General features: G+C 55.9%; 4 protein-coding genes across 4 annotated transcripts; 3 read left to right on the top strand and 1 right to left on the bottom strand.

Moving 5' to 3' along the window:
• The first annotated feature begins 2,072 nt into the window (after positions 1 to 2,072).
• BZA05DRAFT_107315 (uncharacterized protein) lies at positions 2,073 to 2,473 on the top strand. The gene has a single exon (XM_051478537.1). It carries the CDS (start codon positions 2,110 to 2,112, stop codon positions 2,392 to 2,394), a length of 285 nt encoding a protein of 94 aa, XP_051343571.1. The 5' UTR covers positions 2,073 to 2,109; the 3' UTR covers positions 2,395 to 2,473.
• A 28-nt stretch (positions 2,474 to 2,501) lies between these two features.
• Positions 2,502 to 5,513, bottom strand: BZA05DRAFT_107333 (fungal-specific transcription factor domain-containing protein). Its single transcript, XM_051478538.1, has 4 exons — positions 5,262 to 5,513; positions 4,749 to 5,199; positions 4,464 to 4,686; positions 2,502 to 4,409 (listed from the first exon to the last, which is right to left on the bottom strand). Exons 1-4 carry the CDS (start codon positions 5,387 to 5,389, stop codon positions 2,554 to 2,556), a joined length of 2,658 nt encoding a protein of 885 aa, XP_051343570.1. The 5' UTR covers positions 5,390 to 5,513; the 3' UTR covers positions 2,502 to 2,553.
• A 1,402-nt stretch (positions 5,514 to 6,915) lies between these two features.
• Positions 6,916 to 8,873, top strand: BZA05DRAFT_107378 (uncharacterized protein). The gene is made up of 5 exons (XM_051478540.1): positions 6,916 to 7,084; positions 7,137 to 7,473; positions 7,534 to 7,742; positions 7,797 to 7,888; positions 7,938 to 8,873. The coding sequence occupies exons 1-5, from the start codon at positions 7,077 to 7,079 to the stop codon at positions 8,696 to 8,698; spliced, it is 1,407 nt and encodes a 468-aa protein (XP_051343569.1). The 5' UTR covers positions 6,916 to 7,076; the 3' UTR covers positions 8,699 to 8,873.
• Positions 8,874 to 10,493: 1,620 nt separating this feature from the next.
• On the top strand, positions 10,494 to 12,555 carry BZA05DRAFT_107296 (cytochrome P450). Its single transcript, XM_051478535.1, has 2 exons — positions 10,494 to 11,758; positions 11,818 to 12,555. Exons 1-2 carry the CDS (start codon positions 10,669 to 10,671, stop codon positions 12,261 to 12,263), a joined length of 1,536 nt encoding a protein of 511 aa, XP_051343568.1. The 5' UTR covers positions 10,494 to 10,668; the 3' UTR covers positions 12,264 to 12,555.
• The last annotated feature ends 1 nt before the right edge of the window (position 12,556 follows it).

The raw sequence follows: 12,556 nt of genomic DNA, 5'->3' as shown, positions 1-12,556 counted from the left end.
TATGTGGCTAAGCATGTACCTCCGTACCCTTGTGGCTAGACAACTCTGCTAGACATCATGCTCGGCTTTGTTGAGGGCCACTCTTCAACGTCCGCGACGCTTCTCGGTCCTCACTGGCTGGATGGGGAATACTCTAGGTACGGTATTGGAGGCCGGTATTGGAGGCAACCGTAACGATGATGTGAGGAGTGCGTACTCACCTTCGTGTGTGCAGGCAGCATCGGTTGAGAGCTGTACTGTGCTGTAGGTACGTGCTCATTCTGGCACTACGGTACCCAACGTCTCTCCCCTTTCCTCGCCCAATTGCTCCGCCCAAGTCTAGGTATCTCCTTACTACCTATACACTCTTCATCCTATATACCTGCTCTCGCCGAACTTCACTGTCTCGCGACAAACCCCCTCCGGGATGCGGGATGGATACAAACCGGATTCCCGACCAACCAACCGGGATAACTTGACCGAAGATGTGCTGCTCACCTACCTTGGTACTTACGAGTTCTACGTGATGATTGGGCCAGCGTCCGCGGCTCCGGTGTGAGGCTCATACATATGGAAGAGCCGTGTGAGACTGTGAGTGACAATTGTCGGCGGCAACTTGCTTTCCAAAATTGCTCCCATGTACCCGAACCGCCGGCTCCCTCGATCTCATCCCACGAGCTTTACTACTTTTACCATTGTTCATTTCCCGAATGGCGCCTCGACTATCGACGGAGCTTACTCTACAGCCGTGGAGGCCGGTACCGGCAGCGGCACCCACGACCGAACCCGCAAGCCACCCCTCGGCGCACTCACTACACCCAGCCGCACCATCTCCCGGTGCGGCCGGTGCGTCTACATCCAAGTACACCATCGACACCGTCCCCGACTGCCCCATCATCACCTCCCCCCGAGTCGGTACTATACGAAATCTGGAGGATGGGAGTGCCCTGGGCGGGTCGCCAGAGGGGGAGCGGGGTACCGCTACCGGAGGACGGGGGAGCTCGTGCAGGCCCATAGCTCATGATCATCTGTTTTTCTTTTGGGGCGCGATGGAGTTTGGGTATAGCATAGAATTTGGGTTTCATGACGGGTTCACAATCATCTTAAGCGGTGGGCGGGGAGTTTTGGTATATGGTATGGCATGGCATGGTATGGATCATATATAGGTAGGATGATATGTAGGATGATAGGTAGTGAAGCGAAGCAAAGCAGAGCAATGGCAATGGGTGTTTGCAGATTACCTATGATTGCCAATTCGCGGGCGCTTCATGAGATGTCAGGCCCCGTCTACCTCCCCCAATCGTCTTCCTGGCCCGGGGTAGTATGTAGCCATCGATACCACCGCGCTGCATCCGCCGCCGGAGGCACGGGGTTACGGTCTAGGCCAATAGTTAGACCCGTAGACGAGCACCTGGGGCTGCACAGTCCAGCTTGCTTGCTCGTTGCGAACTTGCGGTCACGCATACATAGGTACTTGCATAATCTATGCATTCTCCCCAACGGCTTGAGCAGCAGTGAATGGCAGCCTATTGCACAGTTGGGGGCGGTGGGGGAGCGGGGGGAACATCTCTAGGTAGAGTACTCCTCCAATCACCCGCGCATATTAGATGGTAGTCAATCCTCCAATCCGAACCCGCCGTTAAGGCTGCGGTTGCGCCGGCGGCGTCGACGGCATCAGACACTGTCCTGTCCTGTCCTATCCCCACGAGTCGAACTAGAACAGAGTATCATAAAGTACCATAAAGTAAAGCACCGTATCTTAGAGTGCGGTAGATTAGTCAATAACAGTAGGAATTTCCCCGCAGCGTGTGATCCATCCGCTCGCCGTCTTTCTTCGGCGTGGGAGGCGACAGCGAATCATCATTCGTGTGAGTCTGGACATTGGAGTACCTTTTTCTGCTCAATCATCATTGCATTCGGCCTTAGTAGATTATGTGGAGTACATTGAGTACCCTACATATGATACGGTAGGTAGCCAAGTACCTATCATACTCATCTAAGATACATACGAGTTCATCTACCGTATCATACCGTACTATACTACCTACATGTGTGCTCGTATGATGGATATGTAGATCCGGCACTTATTTCTTCCGTAAATGGCCTGCGAGCGCTCTGGATTCGCAGCCTATGATTGCGGCCTCGAGACTGGTCACTCCGCACACAATTGCATGGCTGTCCGTGTTGATCGCGATGAGTGCTCATATAGGTAGTAGTAAAGTGAGTTCACATCCTCCCACTCCCTCCTCCTCTCTCCCCGGACGCTCTCCTCCGTCGACTCACGCTCACACCGGAAATTCAGACACCAATAACACTCACTTTCCCCACATTCATAATAATAGAGTACAGTATCATACAAAACACCCGACACCGACTTTAAAGGGAATGAGCAGAAATAATATCGCCGGCCACTAACCAACTAAGCTAAGCCGATCACTATACATGATTCGCCCGTGAACGAACATCAACATGATACCTACATTGTAAGTATAAAAAAGAAAACCCAAAACGCCCATCGGTACGGTACGGTATGTAGAGTGTAGAGCCCGTCGCTTGCACTATAGTAGAGCAGCACTACAATCCGCCGCCACCACCAGCACCAGCACCACCACCCGACACATCTCCGTCCTGATACTTCTTATCGAGCCTATCCTGCGCCGCCGATGGGGGATACATCCCGATGCCAGCGAGGACCGGGAATCCGCCCAGCTGACTAGTGTCGAGATCGATACCGCGCATAAAGTTCTCCCAGTCCTCCCACTCGGAGCCCTGCGGCATATCGAATCCGGCGGGGCCCCACAGCGAGTTCCAGCCCGGCGGCGAGAGCGCTCCGCCTGACGGCGGTGGTAGGTCGCCCAGTGTTGTCGTTGGTAGTGAGGAGTTGACTGCGTCCGGGAGGTTGAGGGTTCCGCCGGGCGTGGACACGGCGGGGCGGTCGAATAGTGACGCGAAGGCGGAGTTTGGCGTGAGGCCGCCGCCAGACATCATCCCGAGCGTCAATGCGGCTGCTTGTTCGCTCTTTAGTGGCTCGGATGAGCCGGAGAATGGTTGCGTGGACGAGGTGGCGGAAAAGTTCGGGCCAGGGATGGGGGGCGCGGCGTTGAAGTTGGCAAGCCCACTTTCGAAGGCCGTGAGGTGCTGTTCTGAATGATTGGGTTGTTTTTGCTGTTGCTGCTGCTGCTGCTGTTCGGCTTGTCTCCGCAGTCGCTCTTCGTGACCGGGTTCTTCGCGCTTGAGTTTTTCGATCATGACTGTGATGATGCCGGAAGCTTTGTTCGCCTCGACGGATTTATCTTTCTGGTTGGTACTGATGTCGCGCGATCTGCAGAGTGCGGCAAACTTGCGTTTCCGGTCTTCTTCGTCAACGAGAACCGCAGCCAGCGGACATGAGAGGTGGAGACTGATAATCATGGCGGCGTGAAGAAACTCTTGGACGCCCTGTGTCTCGGTGTACCACCGTGCGTGACGCAAGACGGTTTCGTTCTGCGTGGCAATTTCGTCTTGGTATCGAAGCAGCGTCATGGCCGCACCGATGGTCTGGTGGTACGAGTGCTCGAAGCGGGCGTTCAGTCGCGCTTTGGTGGCATACGGACGATGGAGTGTCAGGAGCGACATCTGACGCAGGATATCAAGGTTATAGCGCTGGATTATAAGCCACGGGGGATCATTCTCGGTCTCCGCGATCGGCTTTAGATGGAGGAACTTTGGGACTTGTTCATAGCGTGCATTGATATCAGCCTCGAGAGTCCAGACTGTCTCGTATGGTGGCCGTGCCTTGACCGAGTTCACCTGGCGGATGACCTCCCAGAGCGTGTGTGCCATCGAGGCTTTGCATATCATGTAGATTACACCAGTCAGCTCGTCCCGTCCGCGCTCCGGTGGAAGCGTGGTGACATCTTCGCCTATCTCATCGTCATGCAGATTCAGCGGCAGTTTCGTGTCGCATTCGTCTTCCTTCAGCATGGAAGGCAGGCCGATCCGGATCGATGTCAGTAGCTCCATACAGGTGATCTGTGTCCAGAGTCGTCGACGGATCTCGCCCTCTCCCGGAGTGATGGCAGGGAACTGCTGCGGGTCTCGGTGGAGGCCCATGCTCATCGCTATCCGAACGACCATCCCCAGGAATAGCCAGGCACTATCGTCCGTCGACGACATACACAGCAGAATCAAAGTTTGTACCGTGTGCAGGTATGGCTTTTTGGTGTACTCGCCCACTATTAGGCATTGTTCGGCTGAAGTGCGGAAAGCATGCCACGTCTCGGCCGTATCACGTCCTACGACCCCTTTCAGGGGCTCGCCGATAGAGTCATGAATCTTTACGCTGATGGAGATGATCACCATGAGTAGACCGAGCCATAATATATCCACTTTGGAAGGATCACGCCAGAATTCCTCGTACTGCTTGTAAAATGATGGTCGGTGCAGGACATCTATACAGTGTCAGAGAATGACCGACGAATGCATCACCGTGGGGGCTCACGTACGGAATAGGGGGTCGTGATTCCTGAAGAAACAGTCTACCAACCGGTCCACCATCGCCTGTTCCGGTACAAGGGCTAAAATCTCTGGTTTTGACGGTGGGCGGCCTGCCGAGAAAGGAAACCCGGTGGCCTGTAGTTTCTCTATAGCCGTCTGACATCGCATCGTGGCAAGCTCACTCTCGTACTTTTGTTTGGTTTCTTCGAAGTATTTTTTAACCTCGGTAATCTGTCCGACGTGATCAGCCGTGAGCTCAAGGAAAACAATCTGGCCGTGGAGTGTTGACGAACCTCTGACAGAATGGCAACCCAGTGCGTCTCGCCCCGATAGAAAGACTTTCCTTCCTGCACCTTCATCACGCCCAGCGCGTTTCTAACCTCCTCCACCTCCTCCTCGACGGTGTGCGTTTCCTCGTGTTCGTCCTGCTCGTCGTAGCCCATAGCATCATCATCACCCTCGCTATCACGCGAGTTCGGATATGACGCTGCAGCGCCAGACGACGAACTACGCGTGTCGCGGTTCCGCGGCGATGTGTTGATATTATTCGAGTTGCCCGACATGAGCGAGAGCACCAGTCCCTCGAGCCGGTCGATCCGCGACTGCATCTCGTCCGACGAGCCATTCGATCCCGCCGACTGCTTGCGTTGTCGCGCCGAGTGTGTAGACGTCGCATAGGTGCAACCGGGGACATCATTGCGACGGACGCAGTTCTCGCAGGGCGACGAACGGTTGCACTTCAGTCTTATCGCAGTTAGCTCGAGTTCCACGCACGGTGGAGGGGCAAGTGCGGGGTGGGGTTTTACTTTCGAGACCGACATGGCCCGCACGATAGTGGAACTCGGTTTCGTTTCCGCACCACGCGATACGCACTATTCGACATGTGTTGCTCGGGCGGAGAATGGCTGTTCGAAGACGGCGGGGTGGGCGTCATGATTGCGAGCGAGACCTGTGCGGGGCGGGGAACAAGGGGATCACAGCGCTGGCTGGTTGGGCTCGGGAGTGGCGGTCGCGCGACACGATCGATGATTCCGATGGCTTGATTTAGTTACGGTTGACGATGGCGACGGCGTGATTGTGGTCGAAGCGGGGAGTTCGTTCGTTGTTCTACTTGCGTTCTAGAGTGGGACGAACGGCTTGGGAGCTTTGGGCATCAGGCTAATAAGTAAGCTCATTCGCGGGCCTACGTAGTGTAGTGTGAGATGTACGTATGAGTGGGCGCTGCAGGTGCAGAGGGTGCTGTGAGTAATCGACCGGGGTCAATGGAGAAGAGAGAGCCTTCAATTGCCTTCCGCCCATCTCTCCGAGAATATGTTGAAGGATAGAGTACCGCACCTAGGCATATTGCCCAGCGTAAGCACGCAAATGCTCCGCTTGACATTCGCCATTAGCTTTGGATGGTATGCTCTAGTTTCCTGTCGACTGTCGCAACGTCGCTTCCTTAGTTCTGTCCACGCGCGTCCGTATCGAACATAGCCGGGGAGATGCGGGCAGGTAGGTGCGAGCCTTTCGTTTCCTCGTATTGACGATGTCTTGCTTCGGAGTATGACGACGATGAGGGACGGCCATCGAGGGGATACTTGGCATCCATCCACCTGCGTCTGCAATCCACCACGACTCCCGGACCGGAGGGCCCAGAGAGATAAAGAGAACCGAAGGCTAGATTGCACTCGTGCCGAGCCTGGGATCGTCGCTCGTTTAACAACTCTGAAAGCTCGAGAGGAATTCGGCGGCTGGTTGGAAGCAGAATCTACGGAAAGTTAGCCCAAACGGTAAACACGAAAACTGACGAAGTGAGGAGCTGAAGAGGTATGGACTCTGGAGTGTGATCGGAACCCAGAGCAGAAGCATCCGAGATTAGCGTCTTGGCTGCTCATTTCGTGTCACTCGACAGAGTTGAACATATAGACTTGGATAGTGAGTGGCATGGCAATACTAGGGACAGGCCGGGGCGGAGGGCGGGGAAAGCCACATCGGCCGCTCGATGAAAGTCAGGTTGGACAGTGGCGTGGAAACGGAGGTGTATGGGTGGATATTGCCATGATCCGAATAGGTCGCATGCAATCAATGGATAAACAAAAAACAAAAGCATGTCAGTACTACATATTGTGACGATCGACCCTGTGAATCTTCGGGAAGGCGCTTAACTGATTAAGCGCACAAATAGAAGTCTTTCACAGATAGCGGGACAGATAGTACTACGGAGCGGCCCCGCAGCCAGGACTAGCAGCGACATACCTGTGAGTTAACATAACGGCTCCTCCGCAGTTCCAGCAGTGAGCTCCAGAACTTTGTGGGGAAGCATCGTGGAAGGATTGTGGCTGACTGCTGGCCACAGTTGATCACGATATGTCACTCTCTCTGGTTTTCCCAGCCGCTAGTGACCTGAGCAATACTCAAACTCACAGACCCCCAGCCGCACTTCTGTCTCTACTCTCCTCTTCACACTTCTGTGTCTACTTTCGTTTTCCCTTTTCATTTTTCTCTTCACACTTCTTTTCTTCTTTCCACAGCCCCCGTCGACCATCATCACCAGTGCGACTTTCAATCCGTCCTTCGACCACCACACAACTGAAACACATTCAACCCCAATAAAGCAACAGAGTCTCGTGCTTTCAACGATGAACGGGTTCGGCTACTATTCAGGTGCCCTCGACACCTGCTAACCTACTCGTTCACAGGACAAACCCCGGGGGCGACTCCAAAGGCGATGACCTACTCCCGCCATTCCGCCCACCTTTCGAGCTGTTTGGTTTCCTAGTGATGGTGGCATGTGGCATTTTTGCCACGCTCATCATGATGGGAATCAGGTTGTGCCTATACCGGCGCCACTCGTGGAGCCGTGACCCCGCGTACGTGGTCAACAGTACGGCGTACTACACGGTTGGGCTACTGATCATCTGCGACGGCGTGCTCATCATGAGCTATGGCATAGATGAGTGCTTGAGAACGTGGAGGCTTAACCCCGAAGATTCGAATGACGAGATGAAAGAGGTGGACAGTCACTGGGCTAATAAGGTGAGCTCCGCTTCCACTTGCTTGTGCGGGGGTGAGTGAGTGAGGGCTTATGATCTGTAGGTCTCCTTTTACATCGGTTTCGTGTACTCGATCGAATTCTGGATTCTCAAGTATGGCTTTCTGGCCTACTTCTTTCCGAACTGGAAGAACTACGGGAAGATCATGCGGCGCTACCTCCTCATTGTTACTCTCCTGGTTACCGCCAGCCTGTTTGCGCTGTTGATTCTGCCATTCACATGGTGCGGCGGTGGCTCTTCCGAGAGACAACTGTGAGTCCCCCGTGACATTGCAGAAATGGAGTCATTCTGCTGATGAGAACGTAGGTCACCGACCAGAAAAGACGGCAGGTGTCTCTTCCTCGAAGATCCCGATGGAGTGTTGCTACAAGCATCGCTCAACATTGGCACAGACATTCGTGTGTCGTCCTCGCCCCTCGCGCTCCACCACCTCACTAACACCCATAGTAATCATCATCCTCGCGATCTTCACCTACATCACGCCCGAACAAGACCCAACCGAGCGTCTGGGCGGATTCTTCGTGATGCTTGCCGCAATCCTGCAGCCGCTCCTCGCCATGAACCGGCTGCAGAGCGTCTATCCGATGACGCTGTACCCCGGAACCCACAACTTCTCGCCGTCGCGCGCGCACCAGGTCTGGGGCTGTCTGGAGTCGTACACTGCACTGGCGGCGTTCTTCATCCCCGTACTGCGAGGCTGGATGGTCGAGTGCCAGCGGCTCAAGGAGAAAAGTGCGCGCAGACGAGTGATGCTCAAGGCGATCGCAAGCAAGGACAAGTGGCGAGCTGCGGTGCTCCGGTACCGGCGGGAGAAAGCGGCGCAGGAGGAGAACGACAATGACAATGACGCATCGCCTCCTCCGCCCAACCACGGAGGACGGACCGACACCGAAAACCCGGACTCTTTCGGCCCCAACGATCGCAGAGTTTCCTCCGCTCGCATATCTGTCGCTGTCGCCCGCCCCGTCTCGGCCGTTCTCAGAGCCCCCAAGGTCTGCGACCTGAATGAAGGTCGCCGTGCATCGATGTCCACTTCCAGCTGCAGCCAGGACCACCTTCTGGCTCAGCCCGTGCTTAAGGCAAGGAACCGTTTCAGCGTGCCGGTGTCTCCCACTGTCGCCGGTAGCAATGAACTTCGCCGCTCCTCCTTCCCGGGCTTGCTTCCGAGGGCTCGCACCACCGAGCGATACCAGGGGAAAGTCGTGTAAGGAAACGATGTCTTGACCGAGTGAGCAAGTAGTCCCCGCTCTTTATTACTTCCGCATCCATTCACCCTTCTTTGCCAGCCCAGTCTGCTCCTCTCTTAACCTTAACTTCACTACTACTGGTTTTGGCGTTTTGTTTGGTTGATAGTCAGTTGCACATACCTAGTAAATGACTTTTCGATCACCTCTTTATTTCCAACGTGATCCCGTTTCAATCCGCGGTTTTACAATGAGTACATTCAGTATAGAAAAATGGGGTAAAATCAACTGCAACTCCAGCGTTGACGATAGACGCATTTTTGTTGCGATTATCACTCGATAGGCCGTCTTTCTCCCGTTCTGAAGATCTCTTCATGTATTTTACTTTCATTCGCGCGCCATACAGGAGGGGCTGGACGGAAGAGACCAGGAAACAGACATCGAGCTTACGGCCAGCTTGCGGCCAGCGGTCGGAGACAAAGGAGGGGAATAGGGCATTTATTATACATTACTTCTATGACTCATCAAGGTTGACTGCATCGATGATTAAACAAAAAACAAAAACGCTGACGTTGATATCTGGTGTGATACCATTGTTCCAGAATTGCTATATATGGCAGGGGCGCCGCATCGGACCGGACTGCAACGAGGACGAGGGATGGCGTAGGTACTAGTACTACTATTTAGCAGTACATAGCAGTAGGTAGCGGTATGTAGTAGTCGTATCATACCACGAGGGGCTGTATCCCGAGAACCCAGCACCACGGCAAACATCCACGCCGCGACCTTCGACGTACCGTAGTGCATGTACTCTGGGCACTCTACCCCGTCACCGGGAGACTTCTTACGTTCCACACGGTTCGTTTCTTCCTGGGTGGGGTTGGGTTTCCAGTGTCCACGCTTCGGTAGTTACCGAGTATTTTGCGTACGTATTCTCGCCAAACGTCTCCCTGTCGCAGCCAGCGCTCTGTGTGCCATGTAGGACAAGAAATCGGTGGTCACCGGTGGTGGTGGTGGTGGTGGTGGTCAGATGCACTCCCGCCATTTCCCATTTAGAGTTGATCGATCATCACTGCTTTAACTACTGCGTAGCGGGGGCTAGAGGCCTAAGGCGTTTCCCTTCCCTACGCAGCTCGCTACCCCGCTTTGGTTGCAGCCGGTGAGGAAGGCTTGTCTATTCTACATACTCTACATACTCTACTCTAATTGGTTTTTTGGGGGTATTCGCTTGTGAATGTGTGCACTGTGGGCCGAGGAAGCTGAGTTTTGTTTAATCATCATCATACGCAGCATTCGAGCTTTGTGGTGCACTGGAGCGTCGCTGAGTGTCTGCCTGGAGTACATTCTACATACACATGCAGTTCCTTCATGCTGTGCACCGAGGACTCAGGAGGCGGTTTTTGTTTAATCATCGTCGCTTCGAGCTTACTACGGTACGACACGGTAGATACAATGACACATATCCGTTTCTACCCCACTGGCCGCGAGTTCGGTACCTACGGGTTCGACCTATTCCTCTCCACCCAGCCCTCCCACGTGACAGAACAGACAATAAAGCAGGAGGAAAGGTACTATAGACCTCGGAAGGCCCGGACACCGGCGGCCCGGACTGCACGCCGCAGGCCGAAGACCGTCATCCGGTGATATCTCATGTTCGGCAAAACATTCAGCCAGCCAGCCGTACGCCAGCTGAACGACTGGGGAGGGGAGGAGGGGGGAATGTGATCCGAAAACGGGGGTTCACCATGGCAGCCACTTGGAGACTGGAGTCTTGGACGGATATCGCGGCGCTGGCTTGGATTTGGGGTCACTCAGTACTCTACCTTCTTAGGTACGGCAGTAAGTAGTTGGCACATGAAACCGATACGTCAGCCAGGCGAGCTCGACCTCGGAATGCCCTCGCATTGTGAACCTGCATGTGTGCCCCGAGTGCGTGCCTATAAGATCCCGCCGTGGCCGGGAGCCATGCCATCCGCGCCACTCACTCCTTAACAATGGACAGAAGCACGCTCCTCCTCCTGCTATTTGCCGGGGCAGTGCTCTACCGCCTGGCTCGGTCGGTGCTCACGGCGTTGCAGCGCCGGCGCTTCCGGCGCGCGCACAACTGCCAGCCGCCCAGCCGCCTCGCCTCGGGCCCATGGGGGGTTTACGCCTTCGTGGGGCTACTCTCGGCGGCGCGACGCAAAGAGCACCTTCAATACATCGTCGCGCGCTACACCTCGGGGATGGAGACATTCGCGATGTCGCACTTCGGCACGGACCTGATCCAGACGATGGACCCGGGCAACATCAAGACGGTTTTGGCGACGAAGTTCAGCGACTACCAGCTGGGCGTCGCCCGCCACGACAGCTTCCGCGACCTCTTCGGCGACGGCATCTTCACGCTCGACGGCGCGGGGTGGGAGCACTCGCGCGCGCTGCTGCGGCCACAGTTCTCGCGCAAGCAGGTGGCGGACGTCGGGATGCTCTCTGTGCACGTATCGCGGGTGCTCGCGCACCTGGCCGCGGTGCCCCGCGGCCAACCGGTAGACCTGCAGCCGCTGTTCTTCGCGCTGACGCTGGACTCGGCGACCGAGTTCCTGTTCGGCGAGACGGCGGGGTCGCTGCTGCGCGGCGCCGACGACCGCGAGGGGTTCGCATACAACTTCAACCAGGGCCTGGAGTGGATCATGTTCCGGCTGCGGCTGCGGGCGTTCCCGCTCGTGATGCGGTGGAAGCCCGCGGCTATGCGCCGCTGCAACGAGTTTGTCCACCGCTTTGTCGACGGCTATGTAGCCCACGCCCTTGACCCAACAAGGAAGAGGGACGCGGAGAGATATGTCTTCCTCGACGCGGTGGCTGCGCATTCGCAGGACCCGAAGCTCCTAAGAGACCAGATGCTCAATATCCTCCTGGCCGGCCGCGATACCACCGCGGGCCTGATCGGCTGGACGATGTACCTGCTCGCGGGTGACGCACGGGTGTATGCCAAGCTCCGCGGCGAGCTGGAGGCCGCGTTCGGCACCGGCGTGCCCGGCGCCTGGAGGAGCCCCAGCTTCGAGGAGCTGAAGGACGTCGTGTACCTGCGGCACGTGCTGAACGAAGGTTTGCGTGCCCCTCCTCCCCCACCCCCGCGCAAATATGATAGCTGATGCGGAACCTAGCGCTACGCCTCTACCCCGCGGTCCCCCTCAACCTGCGCACCGCGATCCGCGACACCGTGCTCCCGCGCGGCGGCGGGGTCGACGGGCAACAGCCGATGCACGTGCACCGGGGACAGCGGGTACAATACAGCGTATTCGCGCTGCACCGACGGACAGACCTGTACGGGGCCGACGCGGCAGAGTTCCGGCCGGAGCGGTGGGGTGAGGGCAAGGCGATCGGGCGCGGCTGGGAGTATTTGCCGTTCAATGGCGGCCCGAGGATCTGTCTCGGTCAGCAGTATGCCCTCACTGAGGCCGGCTACACCGTCGTTAAGTTGCTGCAGAGGTTCAAGGGGATGGAGTTGGCGAAGGATAGAGGCGTGACTAGGATTCAGACTACGCTTACGATTGCGCCGGAGACGCTATGGGTAAGGCTGGTGCCGGTGGACATGGACACTGCGGAGTAGGATGTCGTGGGGGCGGCGGGCAAGGTGCCGCGTTGGTGATGACTCGGTCATGAATTATGATGCTATGTGTACGGATATACACGCTATACTGCCTAAATCCATCTTAAATTTTTGTTTAATTCCAGCCCGAAATCATCGTACATCACCCACATCCCTACTTTCACGCAAGAAGAATCAAACCCATCACGCAAAATCAATGATACCCCCAAAGCAGCCTTGTTCCATGCGCGCAAAGAAGTGAAAACGGAAACCAACGTCAAAGACAAAAACCCACCCACCCCTACCATTACCAC

Source organism: Tricharina praecox, assembly GCF_024521635.1.
Source record: "Tricharina praecox strain CBS 144465 chromosome Unknown BZA05scaffold_2, whole genome shotgun sequence".
NCBI lineage: Eukaryota > Fungi > Ascomycota > Pezizomycetes > Pezizales > Pyronemataceae > Tricharina > Tricharina praecox.
The sequence above is the reverse complement of the archived record's forward strand: the minus strand, read 5'-3'. Positions and strand labels throughout refer to the sequence as shown.

Coding starts and splice junctions, on each gene's coding strand:
- BZA05DRAFT_107378 (XM_051478540.1), top strand. Junction 7,474..7,533: donor ACAGTCACTGGGCTAATAAG/GTGAGCTCCGCT, acceptor TATGATCTGTAG/GTCTCCTTTTACATCGGTTT. Junction 7,743..7,796: donor GGCTCTTCCGAGAGACAACT/GTGAGTCCCCCG, acceptor ATGAGAACGTAG/GTCACCGACCAGAAAAGACG.
- BZA05DRAFT_107315 (XM_051478537.1), top strand. CDS start 2,110: ATGATTGCGGCCTCGAGACTGGTCACTCCGCACACAATTGCATGGCTG.
- BZA05DRAFT_107333 (XM_051478538.1), bottom strand. CDS start 5,389: ATGACGCCCACCCCGCCGTCTTCGAACAGCCATTCTCCGCCCGAGCAA. Junction 5,200..5,261: donor GGGCCATGTCGGTCTCGAAA/GTAAAACCCCAC, acceptor AACTGCGATAAG/ACTGAAGTGCAACCGTTCGT. Junction 4,410..4,463: donor GAATCACGACCCCCTATTCC/GTACGTGAGCCC, acceptor GACACTGTATAG/ATGTCCTGCACCGACCATCA.
- BZA05DRAFT_107296 (XM_051478535.1), top strand. CDS start 10,669: ATGGACAGAAGCACGCTCCTCCTCCTGCTATTTGCCGGGGCAGTGCTC. Junction 11,759..11,817: donor GCGGCACGTGCTGAACGAAG/GTTTGCGTGCCC, acceptor TGCGGAACCTAG/CGCTACGCCTCTACCCCGCG.